Below are 18,215 nucleotides of genomic sequence, written 5' to 3' on the forward strand. Positions count from 1 at the left end.
AGGTGTTCCTTTGCTCTCTCTGCTTGCTTTCTGTTGGTGCTCTCACTCATCCTCTTAACTTTGGTAATCAGCTGTTAGGCATGGATTCCCTTCCTTGCTGCTGAGGATCTGTCCCTACACCCTCATTTTCAGAGGAATAACATAAAAGCACTTTAAACCTAAGGCGATTACTATTTATTGCCTAAATAGGGACACTATCGAAAGCAAAGATGGAACTATTCACAGGCAGCCGGTGTAAACCTGTAATGTGCATATGGTCACCTATTCAAACTCATTCCTGTTATTCTCATCAGTGTCAGTTGCTCACCAGCATTTAGTTACTCGGCTGAAAATTATCTTCAGGTTCAGTTTGTATCCTTTCTTCAGTTTCCAGTTCCTGTAAGTTCTCCCTTTCCTGTGTCTTTTGAATTGCGCCTTGTTTTAAGACCCCATTTCACTGTTCAGGCTCTAATTTCCTCTCACCTGGAATATTGCATTGATGTCTAACTTGTACTCCCAATTCCTCCTTTTTATTTTTTATCCTTCATGCGATATTTATTTCTACAAAATGTTCCTAAAGCACATTGGTTTTTTAATGCACTGCTTAACAGCCATTGTCAGAGAATGCCATGAAGACATCTCAGCTTGGAATTTAGCATACTTAACACAGTTTAACAACATAAAACTTGTTCAGCTTCATCTCCTTCAAGGGCTGTGTGTTTCAGCTGGACTGTGGGCTCTTCCCCCAAACATCTCCTTAATCAGTGGTCCTCAAACTCAGCAGAAACACCTTTGAAATGAAAAGTATATGCAAATACTCAAACTTAACCTGAGAGATTTAAATTTAGTAGGTCTGTATTGAGGCCTGGTTAAATTAATAAAGAGCCTCCCCAAGTGATTCTGACCAAAGCCAGCCCTGAGAAGCACTACCTCTGTTTTCCAGCCTCGTGACTTTGTTCACCATTTTCTCTCCATAACCAATATCTGTTTTTCTTGATTTCTCCTTAAATACTTTCCTATCTTCCAATACCAGCCCTGGTTTTACCTCCTTCATGAGGTCTTTGATTTATCCAGATAGGTGTAATTGTTTTGTCTATACTGCAGTCACAGTAAACTTTCATTGGATTATTTGTTGTCTTAGGATCTCTAGACAGCACACTTCTTGAAGGCAAGGATCCTACGATTTTATAATATACAAGCCACTGAGTAAGGTCATTGGCTGTTGAGAGTTTTTTTGCAGAGACATTTAAGTTCTTAAGAAAGTGATTGATAACCATGAGTTATTATTATTATTTGCTAATTTAACCCAAAGTCCCAAAGCATAAAGTGCAGTAGTTTTAATTCCTGCTGCTGCTGCTAAGTTGCTTCAGTCGTTTCCGACTCAGTGCGACCCCGTAGACGGCAGCCCACCAGGCTCCCCCATCCCTGGGATTTTCCAGGCAAGAACATTGGAGTGGGTTGCCATTTCCTTCTCCAATGCATGAAAATGAAAAATGAAAGGGAAGTCACTCAGTCTTGTCCAACTCTTAGCGACCCCATGGACTGCAGCCTACCAGGCTCCTCCATCCATGGGATTTTCCAGGCAAGAGTACTAGAGTGGGGTGCCATTGCCTTTTCTGAGTTTTAATTCCAACCCTATGCTAAATTTGGAGAAGGCAATGGCACCCCACTCCAGTACTCTTGCCTGGGAAATCCCATGGACGGAGGAGCCTGGTGGGCTGCAGTCCATGGGGTTGCTAAGAGTCAGACACGACTGAGCGACTTCACTTTCACTTTTCACCTTCATGCATTGGAGAAGGAAATGGCAACCCACTCCAGTGTTCTTGCCTGGAGAATCCCAGGGACAGGAGAGCCTGGTGGGCTTCCGTCTACGAGGTCGCGCAGAGTCGGACACGACTGAAGTGACTTAGCAGCAGCAGCATTCTAAATTAAGATTTGCTAATCATGCTAAGAAGGAGAAAGGAATAGAATTTTAAATGCCACTACTGTTTTCAGGGACAGATGAGCTAATCTTAAAGAAAATTCGGTGGTGGATTGGTTCCCTTTTAACACCTACTTTTCAGGTGCTTTAAAGCATGTGGGTCTCTTTGGATTCCTCCTGAAAACTGTCATGTTGGCATATAGCTATAAAATGTGCTTTACTCAGAAAATGTGGTGAGTAAAACTGACTTTTTTTACTAGTTCCTTCAGCACAGGGGAATACTTTAATAAACAGGCCTCACTGAAAGATAGAGCAATGTTGTTTTTAATAGGGAATGAGAGTGTAAGTATAGTGATTTAATGCAGTTACAAGTGCCTGCATCCAAAAACAAAGTTTTGATTTTTGTCAAACATTCAGCAGGGGAGTGATTTTTTTTCCCTCATTTTTCTTTTTTTTGTAGCTTCCCCCATTGTATTCTTGTTAACTGTGTGTGGTGTATATTCAGAATTTTTTCCTACATTTTTCTTTGTTAGTACCTGATCAATAAAAATTGTGAACATTCAGAATAGATGCATATGTTTCTATTATATAATTAGTGTCCTTGAGGTGGAGATTTGTATTATTCATTGAAAGTATATATATATATATATATATATATGAATATATATACATTTCAACAAAGTAGTTGCATTTCATAGCGAGCTTAGGTAAAAGAATAAACTTTTACCCTTTCAATGTTTTCTTTACTTGCTGGTGTAAAACGTATTTCTGGTTTATCCCAGGTAAAGTAATCAAAACAGATATATTCAGTTCAGTTCAGTCACTCAGTCGTATCCGACTCTTTGCAACCCCCATGGACTGCAGCACGCCAGGTTTTCCTGTCCATCACCAACTCCTGGAGCTTGCTCAAACTCATGTCCTTCGAGTCGGTGATGCCATCCATCTCATCCTCTGTCCCCTTTTCCTCCTACCTTCAATCTTTTCCAGCGCTGGAGAGGGGAATGGCAAACCACTTCAGTATTCTTGCCTTGAGAACCCCATGAACAGTATGAAAAGGCAAAAATGCATATATACATAGAACACATAAATTTTTCTGTGCTCATGGAAGGTATACTAACTAGAAAACGGTTCTTGGCTTTTGGTTTTTTATAAACTCGCAGGTTTATAGGGACTTTATGGAACCATTCAGCCTTGCCCTGACTCTCACAGAACTGTAGCTAGACTACTCAAAACCCCTTAAAGCAAAATCAAACTTCCTTCAGATAATGTTCATTATATTCAGTGTTAATCACATTTTCTTTGCTAGGTTATTCCTAGAAAACAGCTACCCTTCTTAACAGTAAGTCAAAGGAGAAAGTATTGAGATACATTTGAAGATGGCAAATGGATACTGAGGCTTTATAGGCAGCTGGAGATAATTCTTAGCAGAGTAGCAGGAGCAGCGCTATCTGGCAAACCACTGGGAACACATGGCTCCCTGTGCTCGACCATCATGGAGTGTCTTATGTGTTGTTGACCATTGTACCGTTTCCAAGCACTTCGTCTCATTTAGCCCTTACAACAACCCTGAGAGGTGGGTGGTATTAGCAGTCTCAGTATATAGACAAGGGCACTAAGCTAAGGAGAGGAAGTGGTTTGTTTTTACTTACCTAGTAAGTGGCAGATCTGAGATTTTTGGATCCTCTGATGCCAACTCATACTACCAAAAAGCTATTTTAAAAAATAACATTTTTCAAAAACTACCTTAAAGTATCAGCCAGGACGACAGCAGCTGTGTACAAAGACTGAAAGGTTACGAAAGCACTTCTGAAGTTTTCTGTTAAGAGTGTTCCAACAGACTGTTAGGATATTTGTTTATGCCTGAAACACTGAGCCATTGAAGTAAAATGATACACAAGCTCAAGATACTGCTATTTTTTTTTTTATTTGTAGCCAACATTTATTTTTTTTTGCCTAGAAAAATACATGGGGATATTTAGGACCACTGTGCTGGGCAGTTTGCTACTTTAGTGATAGGAACATAATCTTGAAAAAGCAAACACAATTATTTTGTACTTTTTTTTTGTTTTATTCAGCAATAAGACCACAATTTTTCATATTTAAGGAAGTATGAAAAATTTGTCGATTTTTAAAAGCTGAATACATGTAGCATTGGATCAAGGCACATACAAGACTGGCCAAAGGGCGTACAATGCACTTTGGTTTTTTGTTGGGGAAAAAAAAAAAGTTATGGCAACGGAAAAGTGATGAGGTTTTAAACAAGTCATAGCTCACAATTCAGTAGGAAGCTGGAAAAAAAATGTTACAAGTTTGTTACATAGTATGTGGAAAACTGTGACAGTAATGGGCAGTATTCTTGATCATTGTGAAAGTAAATTGAACATTTATGTACAGTGGTAAAACATTTCACATAAACCAGATCTAAATTTGATTTCCAGCATTTATTTTTCTTTTAAATTCTCACTAATTTAAAGTACTACTTTCTCTTTATTGTTGAGGGGAATTGCTTGTAGTCAGACTACTCTTAAAATGTGTTTAAGATTTTTCTTTTTAACTTCCTTTATGGTAAAAACATTGTAAACACTAACAAATGTGTCTTTAAAGTTGACTTTTCAAAAATCAAGATAGTATAGGCAAAACCAAAATGGAATTGATACTTGTGTTTGTTACGCTATGTGAGTCTAAATTTTCATGTTTTTCCCTAAGTACAAGTTTCCCCTATTTGGAAGCACGCTTACATTATTGTTTTTGTGAAGTCCTTTATTATCAAAACTTTGTTAACAATGGCATTAACAACAGCAGACTTCACCCTCCTTTTATGCCAACTGATGTATTCAGTTCAGAAGATAGTGTTTACTTTCTTAAGGAGGTCTAATTTACTTAGCATAAAAATGGAGCTATGCAGCAAGTCTGATATTGCCCATTACTTCACATATTTTGATTACTGAATACCACTGGAATACAAATTTAATAGTTGGAACATTATTTCATAACTACTTTTTGAAATTTAATTTGTCTCATTCAGCCAGTTTTTTTTTTTTTACATTTTATTAATACCAAAGTGAAAAATGGCCTGTGCTTATACTACAAGGATCTCATGTGAATGCAGTCCTGATTGTTCAACACAGCAAGAAAATTCACTTTCACAGTCAACAAGTCATCTTACTCAGTAGAACACAAAGTAAATGGTTTATAACTTCAATATTTGCAAGGAAAATACAGTACAAATTACTAAAAAATACTAAAATATAGAATTGTGTTCAGGCGTCTCCACTACATCAATCGCAGCAGTAACCTGAAATTTGAAACTTTTAATAAAAAGTTCTTAAATATAAATTATATGGCAAATGTACAGTACATTGCTTTTTCTCAGTCTCTTTTTTCCAGTGTTTTGCAGTAGATCAGGGTTCCTACCATCACCTCCCTTAGGTTTAAAAAAACCGAAACTGCAAGTCCTCCAGCATCATGAGTGTGAGTGATCAGAGTCTGGAATACCACTGTCTCTATAGCTTCGGTTACTACTGCTTTCACTGTGATTGTTTTTGTACAGATTCATTCCATTAGGAGGAAATATGGTGTGTATTACAAATTCTTCCTTTGAGATGGGTTCATTGCTTATCGGTAACATCTGAAAAGAAGTCTCCCTGATTTCCAGGATGGAGTTGTCCTTCTTGGTGCCAGCTTCCGCATAGTCGTCCTTTCTTCTCCTGCCTTTGCTGTACGCACAGTTCCGTGAGAAGAGGGATCCGTTCCTATGAACGTACCAGCACACCAAAGCGAGCAGGGCGATGGTCACCAGGGCCACAGCCCCGCCAATGATGGCAGCCAGTGGCAAATTGGGGTTTTTGTAAGGTTCTTTCTCTTGCTCTCGATTAAGGGTGGTTGTAGGGTTGTACATTCGAAGGGGTGCAGTTTCAGTCTCAATACAAACAGGAGTTTCATCGAATAGATAGAGGTTACTGGTTTCCATGGGAACCATGCAGACTCGATAGGGTGAATCAGGCTCCAGGGCTGTGACCAAGTATTCGCTGCGTTCTCCTGTTACAATTGTTTCAGTTATAGATCCAAATGCTGGGCTGTGGTCCAGTTTGAGCCAGCTGAGTCTTAAAGCCGTCATAGGTAGGACGAGTTTCCAAGAGATATGAATTGTGTCAGAGGTGACAGATTTCACAGTAATGGTAATTGTTTTTCTTGCCGGAATCCCTGTGGTTCGCTGATCCTTGGTGAGTTTGGGGTTCTTTGTGTCTGGTTGCTTGGTCACAGGAGCTGGCCACTGTCCTTGAGCAGGATGCACTGTGTTGGGCGTCCCGGTGGTTATCTGAATGGTGCTTACAACCGGGTTGTCCTTACAATCAAATAGTTCCGCATTGAGGTCCTTGATAGCCATCCCTCGAACTTTTTCTGGGGCTTGGCACATGAGCCCACGCACATTGACCTTCACAGGTAGTGATTGTAACCAGTCACGTACCCATTTCATCTTGCACCCACAATACCAGGGATTGTTCCGAAGAATCAGTTGTGTTATATTGTCCAAATCATCAAAGATACCCTGAGGTAAATTACTTAGGTTATTATTGGACATATCAAGTCGATACAGCTGCCTCAGGTAAGAAAAAGCATTTGGGGGCACCCTATTGATATGGTTATCTTGAAGATAAAGTTTCCTCAGGTTTGTGCCTGGAAGGTTGACTGGTGCAGCAGTCAGGGAATTCCGTACCAGTGACAGTTCTGTTAAGTTGACTAGATTGAAGAAAACTTTATCACCTAATCCATGGTTGTTCAGCAGGTTTCCATCCAAAACCAGGCGTTTTAGGCTAGTGAGACCTTGAAGAGATGGTGATGAGATGGTGGATATGCGATTATCATCCAAGCGGAGCTCTTCTATAGTCCTGGGCAGACCCCAGGGGATTGTGCTAAGGTGATTACGAGACAGGAAAAGCAGCCGGAGATAGTTACTGTCTCTAAATGCCCCCTCTTCAATGCTAACAGCTGAGACAGAGTTATCATCTAAATGTAATTCTTCCAGATAGGGAATTTTTGAAAGTGAATCATAAGTGATGGTTCTTATGTTATTTTCTTGCAGATGTAACTCTTTGACGTACTTTGGTAGATTGGTAGGAAATTCATCTAAACTGTTGTGATATAGGTATATTCTTTCTACTTTCAGCAAGTTTTTCAAATCTGATGGAATCCCAGCATTATTTATTTGGTTGTTCTGAAGGTAGAGAGTTGTAGCATCCTCTGGTATTCCTGTTGGAATGGATGTCAGAAAGCGATCGTTACAGTAAATGAAACCGGCATCACAGCGGCACACAGATGGACAGGGTTTAGCCATAACTGATAGCGGTGCCACCTGGAGGAACAGCCCAATTTTAGTCCCAATGAGGAAGATGCTCCAGGCTGGGCTGATCATGGTCAGCAGTGTTGAGGTCTTTACACAAGGTAGTTTCAGAGCCCTAAAGTGGAGTGAGTTTAAAAAAAAAAAAGGCAACAGAAAACCGTCAGAATAGCATACTTAAAATAGTATTCAAAATAGACATGAACATTGAAACATCTAATAATCACTTTTATTAGTTCATTTTTTCTTGTGTGCTGAGGTTTTTTTTTTGCATCCTAGCTAACAATGAACATAATCATACAATATTTTTGCCTTAAATATTTCTGGTATTAGAAGCATTTTGTCCCAGATCTATTTGACTTTGAAAGTTGAATATAGTTTTATTGAATGTTTTAAAGCATTCTCAACACTTTATGTCAAGTTTGTGACCACTGGCCAAGCTAGTCTGATTTCTAATTTTTCCTTAATATTCATAATGAATTGACACATAGGAATATGATTTGTTATATTTAAAGATAATAATGTTACTATTCTTAAAAACCAAAATTTTATATCTGCTTTTTACATGGTAAACTGTACAAGTATAGAAATGTGTAGTAAAAAATCTATTCTCATACTATTCAGGAATAGTCACACACCTCTGGAGATCCTGAATCCCAGTTAAATCAATTGTTTGCTTTGATGATGTTATTTTTCTTTGATTGTTAATATTAGACATTGTGAGATAGGCACTTCAAGCACAAAAATAAGAAGGAATTGTTTTCATTTACTTTGGGGAAAGAAAGATTTACATAGCTAATACATCTATCTAAGTGGAAAATTCCATTTCATGTTAAACTCTTTTTTTCCTATTTTACTGTATGTTTTGTAGTACATAGTTAAATGGGTTTATGAACATTTTTCATTATATTCTAGCTCATAACATGTTTTCACAATGTATTTATCTTTCTTCAAGTTCTAATCTAAAATATGATTCACCTTTCTCCATGGGTAGAGAATTATAGATTTATGCTTATCTAGTATGTAATATAAATTTTTTCTGCACCTTTAGGTATTAGTTAGCCTTTATAATTTCAGGCATGAAAAGAAAAGACTTTAATATTTTTCCTACCTTATTGAACGATGTGAGTAAATTTTGCGTGAGTGAAAATCCAATGCACATATATTATTTTCCTGGTGAGGGGCTGGGACTTATAAACTCTTGTTTAGTCCTTGGAAATGTTCTTCACTGTTTATTCAAGTAATTCTATGCCGTACACACCTCCAGATCAGGCTTGCTGTTGTCAATGAACATTCCAGCTGCGGTTCAGCATGGTGGGCAAGCTCATTAAAGTAGGGACCAGAAACAATTCAGTTTCCTGTTACTATGTAGAACACATGGTTTCCTACTTTTTTTTCCTTTCTTATAGAGTTTCTGTGTGAAGGTTCCTTTTGTGTAGCTTAATTCCCTTAGTGGAAATTGCTCTCTTTGAAATTCTTATTGTCTCTTCTGTGCAATGTGGTCAGAGATAGTAACTTCAGATCCTCATGAAGAAAGCCATTCATGATGCTAAGGCCTGTATAGTAATAGGTTTTTCAGGCAGTTACCCCCCACCTTTATTCCCATCCAGGATTATCCAAGTATAAACTTTGTACAGTAGCTACATCCTGAGGTATGATTACCTGCTGTGAAATAGCTATTTCCAGCTTTTGCTTTTTGCTGCTTTCTCAGAATATCTGGTGCAGTCAGAGGTTATGCAAGAACAGGTATTCTTTCAAGAGGTAAAGAAAACTTAATTCAAATATTCTTCATGGAAGCATACTAGATTTCCTTTATATTTCTGTTCCTTGAAATACTCTGGACCTGAGCATCTCCTGTGAAAGTAAAATGTTTTAATCAGCTATTAACAAAGAACTTTAACATACTAGAGACATTTCCTAGAAATTTAGCTTCAATTCTTTCTTTAGGCAACACCTTTCATCATAGTAGTTGTTGAAAAGGGATAAGATGATCTCTTTCTCTTTTATTTCCCATTTTGCTATATAAATAAAGTGGGAGCCAAATTTGAGTTTGTCACAAAATAATTTCAGTTTTTAACTGACTGCTAGTGTGACTTTGAATTAAACACAGAAGCAAAGCTTTATGCAAAAGACAGTAAGCCTCTCCTATGGATTTTGAATTCAGGTCAGGCCAATCTTTAAAATTTCACTTTTATATCTTATATAAAATGATAAAGTGTGCAAAAAAAAAAGAAAATAAGTACATGAAAGAGGTAAGCAAAGCCATAACTAGGATTTTTTTTTAAATGAAATGCCATAACTTTTTAGATATTTCTGAACATAGTTTTACAAAGTCATATAGTCTACAATTTAAAGAGTTGAAAAGGGTTAGAAGTTTTCTTTTGATTTGCTCAGTGTCTTGTTTAATTCTTCCTGCAGGCCTCAATTCTCCCTACTGTGGAAGGTGGGCACAGCAACCTTCCTCCTCACAACTATTTCTAAAGACTAATTGATGATCTTGAAACTCTAGTTACTCAGGCATTCTTGGCCAAAGGCAGTGTAGAAGTTCAAGTCATAACATTTTTTGAGAAAAATACAATTTTTAACAAACTAAACTTGAGAAACTGTGTTTGGAACAGAAAGGACGTCATTTCAGTCTGTCTCCTTGTAATGACCATTAGGAAAACATATCAAAACCTGACAAGACATTTCTCTCAGAGTGCAAACAGGAACATGTCAGTTTCCAAAGATTATCTTTTCAACTTCTGGAAGAGGCTTACAGCTTGACCAGAGAGACTCATGATTTTAAGAATGACTGCTTTGTCCATTATCTAATATGCATGAAGATTTTGGGGGGTGGACAGGGGAGGTGGGTAGTTTTAGTATCTGTTACATAAAGTTACCTACTCAGGGACTTTCTATACAAGTAAGATACATTAGGATATCATGGAAATATTTGACCCTACAAGCGATTTGTTTCTCCCTCAGTAATTACCTTGCATCCAACAAGGATAGCATCTGTTCCAGAATTCAAACAGTACTCAAAGTGAATTTTAAATAAGACCAAGATTTGTGTTTCTGGCTCTCACTGAAAATTCGGATTCTTTTAATTTGTCACCAGATATCAACACTATCATAGACTGAATTAACAGAAGGAAACTAAAAAAAAAATTCAGATACATTTAATTTATTATTTAGGAAACGTGAAGTAAAAATAGCAGTTAGCAGATGGATAAAGTAGTCTCTAGTGAATATTGCAAAGTGCCCACAGAGGAAAGTTTAAGTGATGTATTGCTTAATGTGAGGTTTTACAAGTAATGCCTTTAGGGCTTTGCTCATTATTGTTGAATTTGAGTGGAGTATTTTCTTGAAAACTTGCTTTCTTGGTACGTGAAAATGGAAAACTAAGCTGTGAAATTAATAATTACAATGTTATTTTAAAAAATATCTTCTGTTAAATGTTTTCTAAGCTTGAAAATTATTCAACATATAAAACAATTTGGTAAATTTAAGAAAAAAATTTAAAGCAATTTAGGAAACAGTTACTTTTGTTAAATTGCATTAAAAACTAATTAAAACCATTATAAAAATCACACAGAGAACCTGCTTAAACTGTTGCCAATAGCCAGGCATTTCTCCTACACCAGGACACACTTTAAAGTTGGGAAGATGAATCTGATGAATGGAGGTTAAAAATTGTTGGTCAGCCTAGAGTATGTACAAGGTACATAATGATAACCAGAGATAAAGCTGGTAGCTGAAGTATAAGTTTTTTACCAATTCAAAATCTAATATGTATTGATTTTTACATTTTTAAATCAGAGAAAGAAAGAATATTCTACACTGGTATGAAAAGGAAGATTAGTTCATTTTTGTTTGCTTCGTTTTGCATGTGTGAAACTGCTTCCTCTGCTCTGTTTGATGTGCAGACTCACATGGCCATGAATACAGTGGTGGTAATAACGTGGGATTAACAGAAAGCCTAAAATCTCATTCAGTTCTTGGAAAATGCCATTCTCTTCTCCCCAGATTGCATTAAAACAAAAGGCAAAAATACAAAACATATTTCTCTGGGGAGGATCCTCTTTCAAAAATGGAGATTCCTTCACAAGTTCCTACTCCCTTTATTAAACTCAGACAGTCCAATGCATGCGTGATTTTGTTTCATATCTTATGTCTTCTCTTGCCTTTTTATATTTAAAAACTATAGAGCTAAAGAGATGTGTTTTATTTCACGTATGAGAGGCTGTAATGGTCTTTCCATCTGAAATAAGCAGCTCTGCTCCCATGTTTAGACTTCCCTCTTTCTGAGCTGGCTCTACATACTCATGCATGTAGAGACATTGTAGTTGAATGTGACTGATGAAAAAAAAATGACCCCCACTGGCATGAACACTGTGGCCAGGTTTCCACAACGTCGACTTCAGAGGCTTTATGTCTGCATAGGCTTGAAAGAGGCCATTACTTCTGAACAAAAAGGAATCGATCTTTTAGAGAAATATTGTTAATGGGGTAACTTGGGGGAAAGCATAAATGGAGCCCTGGTTACTTAAAGGAATGTTTAAAGTTAAAAAAAAATCATATCATTACTTAAGTATATAGCATTTAGAACTGTAGCAAAAAGAAAAACATAATCACCATACTGGTAAATTAAACTTGTAATATGGATCTTCCTAGCAATTTCTTTTTATAAATTAAAAAATATGGGTTTAAAAAAATGCATTTATAATGTAATCACATCCATGAAAAGTCACCAGCTGATTTCCATGATACACTTAAAAGAAGTATGCAAATAGATAAGGATGCTGTCATTTTGAGATATTTTAAGAAAACTAATATAATTGAACAAGTTGTATCTGAATAGAATGCTGGTATAGTCAAGAACATGAGGCCGTCTATGTTTATGTGATTCCTTCTCTGTTACTATTTTGGAGGTGGGAATGTTTGAGATGAAAAGGTATTTGATATTTCTTATGTGTTTTGATCACTTAGATTAAGATTATATGTTGATAGTGCTAACTTCCTAAATCCTTTATTTGTCCCTTCGATTTAAATTGATTTTTGATGTGAAATCATTGCTCTAAAATAAAATCTTAAATTGTGTACAGAGTTTGGGGATTTTAGTTTGTTTTTAATGATTTGCCTCACATCATGGTCTCTAAACTATCCAGGGACTTTTAAATATATTAAATTTAAAAGTGGAAAAGTATGTAGAACTTTTAATCGAAGTTAACTGCATTATTTTGAGTAAAACCTTGAGACTGAAGAAAATACATGATTCCTCAAATTTATCCAAGTCTGTGAATATTTCTGGGTACCCTGGAATTTATACAATCATAATTTAGAGTATTAGGAAAGTAATTTATTTATGAAGGCTTAAACAGCTGCTAGAAAGCTCTACAAAATGATCAACCTCTGCATGTTAAGTCTTTGCAACGACAAATAGCATTTCAAATAACCTATGTGTATGGTTAAACTGAAAAACTGGAGTATATCAGATTAGTTGGTAGTGACAGCAAAATGCTTTCTAAGCAGCCTGTCTGGTAGTTAAATTTTCCACGATCATCAGATTTCAGGAAAGTTCCAATTCTTTTGTTTAATGCCAGGCAAGCAGAAGGACCTCTAACTCTCCTCTTGAGAGTCATGAAGTCTGAAGGGTTTGCTGAGAGGGAGAGAAGCAAGTGTGCCTTTCCTTTCTTGGTTTTATCCAGACTATTTTCTAGCCTAGAAGATTTGTTTCTTTTATGCAAATAGGGGATCAAAGTTCCAAAGCAAAGGATTTTCACTTTCTCCTTTTATGTTACAGGTTCTTTTCCCCAATAGGTTTGTGATAAATGAATCTAGTTCTGCTTCATTTATTTTGGCTTGTAAAGTTAAATCAAGCATCCTTAAAACAAAAAGGGAAACTGGGATGTTATCTTCCATCATAGTGAAGCCTGTTTCCTTATATGATATTAAGCCAAACTAAATAAGTTAGAGAACCATGGCTTGTAAGTATGAATAAGAGATTAATTTAGAGGTTGGTAGAGGTGAGCAGTTGAGAGCTTGGGGCAGGGAACAAGCTTTAAGTTTGCATTGACTTTTAGGCAATTGCAGTTAAAATTACGCTTATCCTTGTTAAACTGCGAACATTTTCCCACTGTGAGCCTGATATTCCTTCTTCAGTGTGGTGAGTACAATTTGCTTGATATGCTCTAAGTTTCTAATAGTCAAGTTTCCATACTCTAGTACAACAAATATTTAGGTGTGCTGTGTACCATGCACTGGGCTGGAAAATGATAACATCCATAATCATAAAAAAATCCTTTTTTTTTTCCTTTTCATGTCAGAGTTGAATATTGCTGTTAAAGAGGAGGAAAATCATCAGCACATAAACTGATCAATCCACAGTTCAGTGGCGCACTTTAAAAATGGGGTTTAACCAAATGTGGTCTCTGGGTTTTCTTTTCAAAGTTGCCACAGTAACTTGTGCACGTGAAAAGTGAAAGAATAAAGAACAAAAGCTGTCATTGTCTCATCAGAGAGAGCAATTTCTCCTTTCTTGCATTTAAGCAGACTAATACCTGGAGAGAGCTTTTTATGCATTCCTGACACTTGATTTGGGGGCTAGGAAAGAAATTATGCATATGTTAAACAAATGCAGCTTTAGCTGCTGCTTAAATTACAGTTTTGTTCTGTTTTACTTAAAATCTGTTTTCTCTAGCTCTCTTGTCAACAGACATCAAAGTCCTGAAACCAGCTCTCCTATGCAATATAAACATGGCTTTCAATTTGTTTTTTTAATGTGATGTTTTACCAAAGTTAGTGATGTTGATCTGCATCCTGAAACTGGAAAATGCTTTCTGAAATGTGTATTTCTGTTTTGGTTCTTAAGAGGCAGAAGGCTTTTTCCAGGAGACATTTATAGATCATCTCTTAGTTACAAATTTGTTTGTTGACTTGTGATAAGTTTTTGAAATGGTAGAATGTTAGAAAGAGTTGACAAAAGGTCCTTTTTATGCTCTGAAGAGAAAACTGCACTTTGGAGAATTAATACTGCTGAGAGATTTACTGTAGAGTTTTTGCCCGCTGGGGGGTGGTACACTCTACTAGAACACAGCTTTCAGAAGCCGCAAGTCAGATGTTGGCTGCTGCCGGCCACTTTTCCTCTGGTTTAATTACAACAAAGCCTCCCGTTGAGAACAGTGAAGGCCTCTGGGGCACAAGGTGGGGGTGGGAGGGAAGCGGGAGTGAGGGGAAAGAAGGGGAGAAATTACAACCTTTGAAAAATTTATTGAATCTTATTTCCCTCGTTGGCTTCATTTATGTTGGCCTTCATTTGACTTTCAGCAATTAGTTATAATGCTATTACAATAAACTGGTTGAATAAAAGAATATTTAAGGGAGTTTATTCAGAATTTTTAAGTTAGTCTTGGATCTTGGCATTAAACACATTCTTTGTTATGTAGCCCACCCACCTTAAAAATAGGGGGAAAAGTTAACCACTGAAATGGTTAGTTTTAAACCTTTTTTTTTTCCCCGATGATCAGATTTAATCTAATATTGGTATAAACATTGGCATATGAAGAATAAAAACATAAAGAAGAAACATTCATATAATATTAATATAAGGCAAGTCCTCTGCTACTGATTTTTGTTGGGTTTAAAATAGTTCAAAATAATCCAGAAAGAGGAGGAAGCCTTAGGGTATGTGGCCAAGAAAAGCAGAGACAAATCTGTCTGCAGTACACTTGTGTGTTTAAAGCTGATAATTGTATTTTTCATCTGGAGACACTGAGTGTTCATTAGGGTCTTGTGTCCCTAGGCAAGAGATGCTGAACGTAATTGGAGTTTCTATTTGATTGGGCAATATAGGCTAGAGAAGAAACTGGGGTAAAGATAATTAATAGCTTGCTAACAAAGTCTGACAGCCACAAGATTTCAACCAAATTTATTTCACGCCGCTTCATTTAGCTCTGAAAAAGTTTTGATAGAATTGGAGGCTCCTTAATTAACACTTGGAAGCAAAAGAAACATACCTTCTATTTTACTGCCACATTCAGTTATGACAAATTTTCTTACTGGTTTTCTTCTTTTTGAAAAAAACTTTACTTGCTGCCCAGTTATATATTTGACAGATGTTAATGTTTAGGAAGTGTTTAGTTGGGCATTTTGAACCTAAACATAATCGATTTAAAATGGGGGGGGGGATGAAAAACCCAATTAATAACATAGTATTATACAGCACAATTAATAACTGATAATTAGTATTATATAGTATTATATACAATATTAATGAATTCATTCTGTTTAGTCATTCAATAATATCTTTGCTGAATCTTGGGTTTGATATATTTTTGGCAGTATTCTATTTAAAAAAGAAATTAGATGTGATTTTCCTGTTTAAGTACATGCAATCATGTTTTTGTAACCCTATTTTTTTATTTCAGGCTAATCAATATATCTAGATATGTGTGTGTGTACGTTGTATACACACATATATCTGCAAACTAAGTGGCATATCTGATTTAATCTTCTTACAGATTAAACCCTGGCATATTATTATTAATATTGGTAGTAGTGGTAACATTAATATTTTGTAGTACTTTCGAAAGGTTCATTTCTTTCTTTCCTCATTTCAAAAGAGATGGGTATCAGTCAGCTGTCACTTTAAGGTCCTGTCTGAAAACAAATTCCTTCTTTATGTTTATGCTGGTTAGGATATTCCTGTGTGACTGGGGATAAATGAAAGGCATAGCCTCAGCCTATGCACTATGATAGTGTCTTTATTCATATTGTTTCCTGCTAATGGGGGAACATATGTGTGCATTTTAGAGCGGATCGATTTATTAAGAAAATTTAAAATAGCTAATTGTTAAAACCATTAGAGAATTTGGTTCTATAATTGGCACATATCAAGGCTTTTTTTTTCCTTTTTCATTCTCAGGAAGTAAATAACAATCAAACTCCCAGACGTTGAGAAAATATAGGCCTGTTGCACTCTTTACTTCTATGCAACCATTTTGTTTCAGATCTAATTCACTGAAAAAAATTTTTTTTGAATAGATACATTTAGGTAGTTTTTGAAAGCTTTGTGGTATGAAAATATTTCTTTCGATGTAAGATTTTCCTATTATAAGTTGCAAGTGAATGGATACTCTTGAGTATCCCACTTGATGAGGCTCTACTCATTTTTCCCCCTGCCACCCTGAAATCCCTGCATACATCAGGCTTAGCTTCCAGGCTGAGCTTTGTTAGTTTTTCTGAGTAGACTTTGCCAATTACTATGCTAGTCACATACCACATTTGCCCAAGCAATGGATTTTGGCGTTCTGCTGGAGAGGGGATATGGTTTGTAAGAGAGTTTCCCCTTCCTCTGAGTTGAATTCACTAGTTAAGATTTGCAAGCCTGGAATGCTTGAAGCAGCTCTGGCAGGATAGCAGTGCAAGCTTTAAAATCTAGGTGTAGCTGTTAATCCTTACAGAGGCACATAAGTCTCCAGGAGTAGCTGGGCTAGCTGTGAGCAAGATGTATGCTTTTCATGTACTGCGTACTCATGGGCTGAGGGATTATTGATTTTCTTTCACAGTTATAAAAACAGCAATTGGTGATCATACCACACATACAGTACACGCCAAGTTAGCTAGACCTTTCGCTTTCCTCTCTGTGGAAAAAATCTGCCTTGTGTTCTTTAACATTTAACTTTCCAACTTATTGTTTTCCATAAGCCTCTTTTCAAATAGCAACTACCCGAGACATAAGATAGCCACTTATCATTATTTTTTTTCTTTAATGAAATAAAGGTTTCAAGAAACTTCTTGCATTTGGCTGTAACAGTCCAATTTTTCCTTGCTGGCTTGCACGCACACACACTGCTCGTCCTGGTGACAGAGCAAACGTTCGTATCTGGATGCCTCATGATACCAAGCCATTCCTTTCTAGAGAGTAAAACCGAGCAAACTTTCTGGGACAATCATAAGGAAAAACATGGGAAACACTTACCAGGAAGACGAGAAAAAGCAATCCCATATATCCTGCTGCTCTAGCTGTAATTCCACTGCCTGGGAACTGGAGTAATAACCGCCCCCCTCTGCCCAGCTCGGAATCCAGTCCACACAAAGCCCACGGCAGCTGCAGGCTGAGCCGGTCCCGTTCGGATCACTCCTCCACTGAGGAGCAAGTGGGGGCCAGCATTTCAGTTTGCTGCACAGCCCACCTCCAAGTCTGAAGTTAAAGCTTCACCTCGCAATGGTTGAAGAAGGGGGTGATGTCATAGAATGGGCAGGACTTCGCTGAGCTCTCGCTCAGTGAGGTAACTCGAGGATCAGACAGATGAGCTCTGCCAACGCTAGAGGGAGTGAGAGCAGCCAGAATGAGGTGCTTGGCCTGGCAGGGCTGGGATGCCACTGGTTGGTAGGTGGCCCTTTGGAATCGCAGCCTCTGCTGAAGTTGACTAGAGCAGGGTGGTGGTAGCAAGCTTATGAAAAATGCAAGGCTGCTAGAAGACTATGTGTTACAGTAGAAAGACACGGGTTATTTTTATTTTTAAGCTGTCTGTATTAGAAAGGAGTTAAGCAAAATCATATTTTCATTGTTGACTAGTTATAATAATGTTATAAATGTGAAGGCTAGTAACCCCAACAGTGAATATTTATTCAACAAATGAATAGAAAGTTGGTTCAAATAAATAACTGATTGATTTAAGGGAAGGAAACAGGAATTCTACAAGGGTAAAGGAAAAAAAAGATAACTAGTTTTGTTTTTTTTTTCCTCCTAGAGGTAATGAGTAAGTTATTGTTTGTATGTGTTGGTTTTAGAAAGTGAAACTATTTTTCATATACTCCCCAAATTATTTGCACATCTCTTTAAAGCCTAGTAGATAGATTTTTCATATTTAAAGGGACTCTTCCTAAACTAAAAAGGTTTTGAAAAATTATTAAATAGAGTAGTTTTCTTTCTGATATGTTTTTGCTTTGAACATGAGTTAAGATACAGACTTAAGATGCAAACATAGAAGA

General features: G+C 36.8%; 2 protein-coding genes across 5 annotated transcripts in view; one reads left to right on the top strand and one right to left on the bottom strand.

Annotated features, from left to right (window-relative positions):
- The window catches only part of MACROD2 (mono-ADP ribosylhydrolase 2), a 2,324,156-nt gene that overhangs the window by 349,795 nt on the left and 1,956,146 nt on the right, over nt 1–18,215 (top strand). The gene's annotated exons all lie outside the window — the stretch shown is intronic.
- Nucleotides 3,814–17,423, bottom strand: FLRT3 (fibronectin leucine rich transmembrane protein 3). 3 transcript variants are annotated; one of them, XM_004014166.6, is made up of 3 exons: nt 17,200–17,423; nt 8,901–9,092; nt 3,814–7,356 (listed from the first exon to the last, which is right to left on the bottom strand). In XM_004014166.6, exon 3 carries the CDS (start codon nt 7,311–7,313, stop codon nt 5,364–5,366), a length of 1,950 nt encoding a protein of 649 aa, XP_004014215.2. In that variant the 5' UTR covers nt 7,314–7,356; nt 8,901–9,092; nt 17,200–17,423; the 3' UTR covers nt 3,814–5,363. The 3 variants fall into 3 exon arrangements, with proteins under 3 accessions (XP_004014215.2, XP_012043529.2, XP_012043532.2); XM_012188139.5 differs by having other exon boundaries at nt 8,350–9,092; XM_012188142.5 differs by lacking the exon at nt 8,901–9,092.

Source organism: Ovis aries, chromosome 13, assembly GCF_016772045.2.
Source record: "Ovis aries strain OAR_USU_Benz2616 breed Rambouillet chromosome 13, ARS-UI_Ramb_v3.0, whole genome shotgun sequence".
NCBI lineage: Eukaryota > Metazoa > Chordata > Mammalia > Artiodactyla > Bovidae > Ovis > Ovis aries.

What these genes read in the sequence shown, in the direction of transcription:
- FLRT3 (XM_012188142.5), bottom strand. Translation starts at nt 7,313, where the DNA reads ATGATCAGCCCAGCCTGGAGCATCTTCCTCATTGGGACTAAAATTGGG.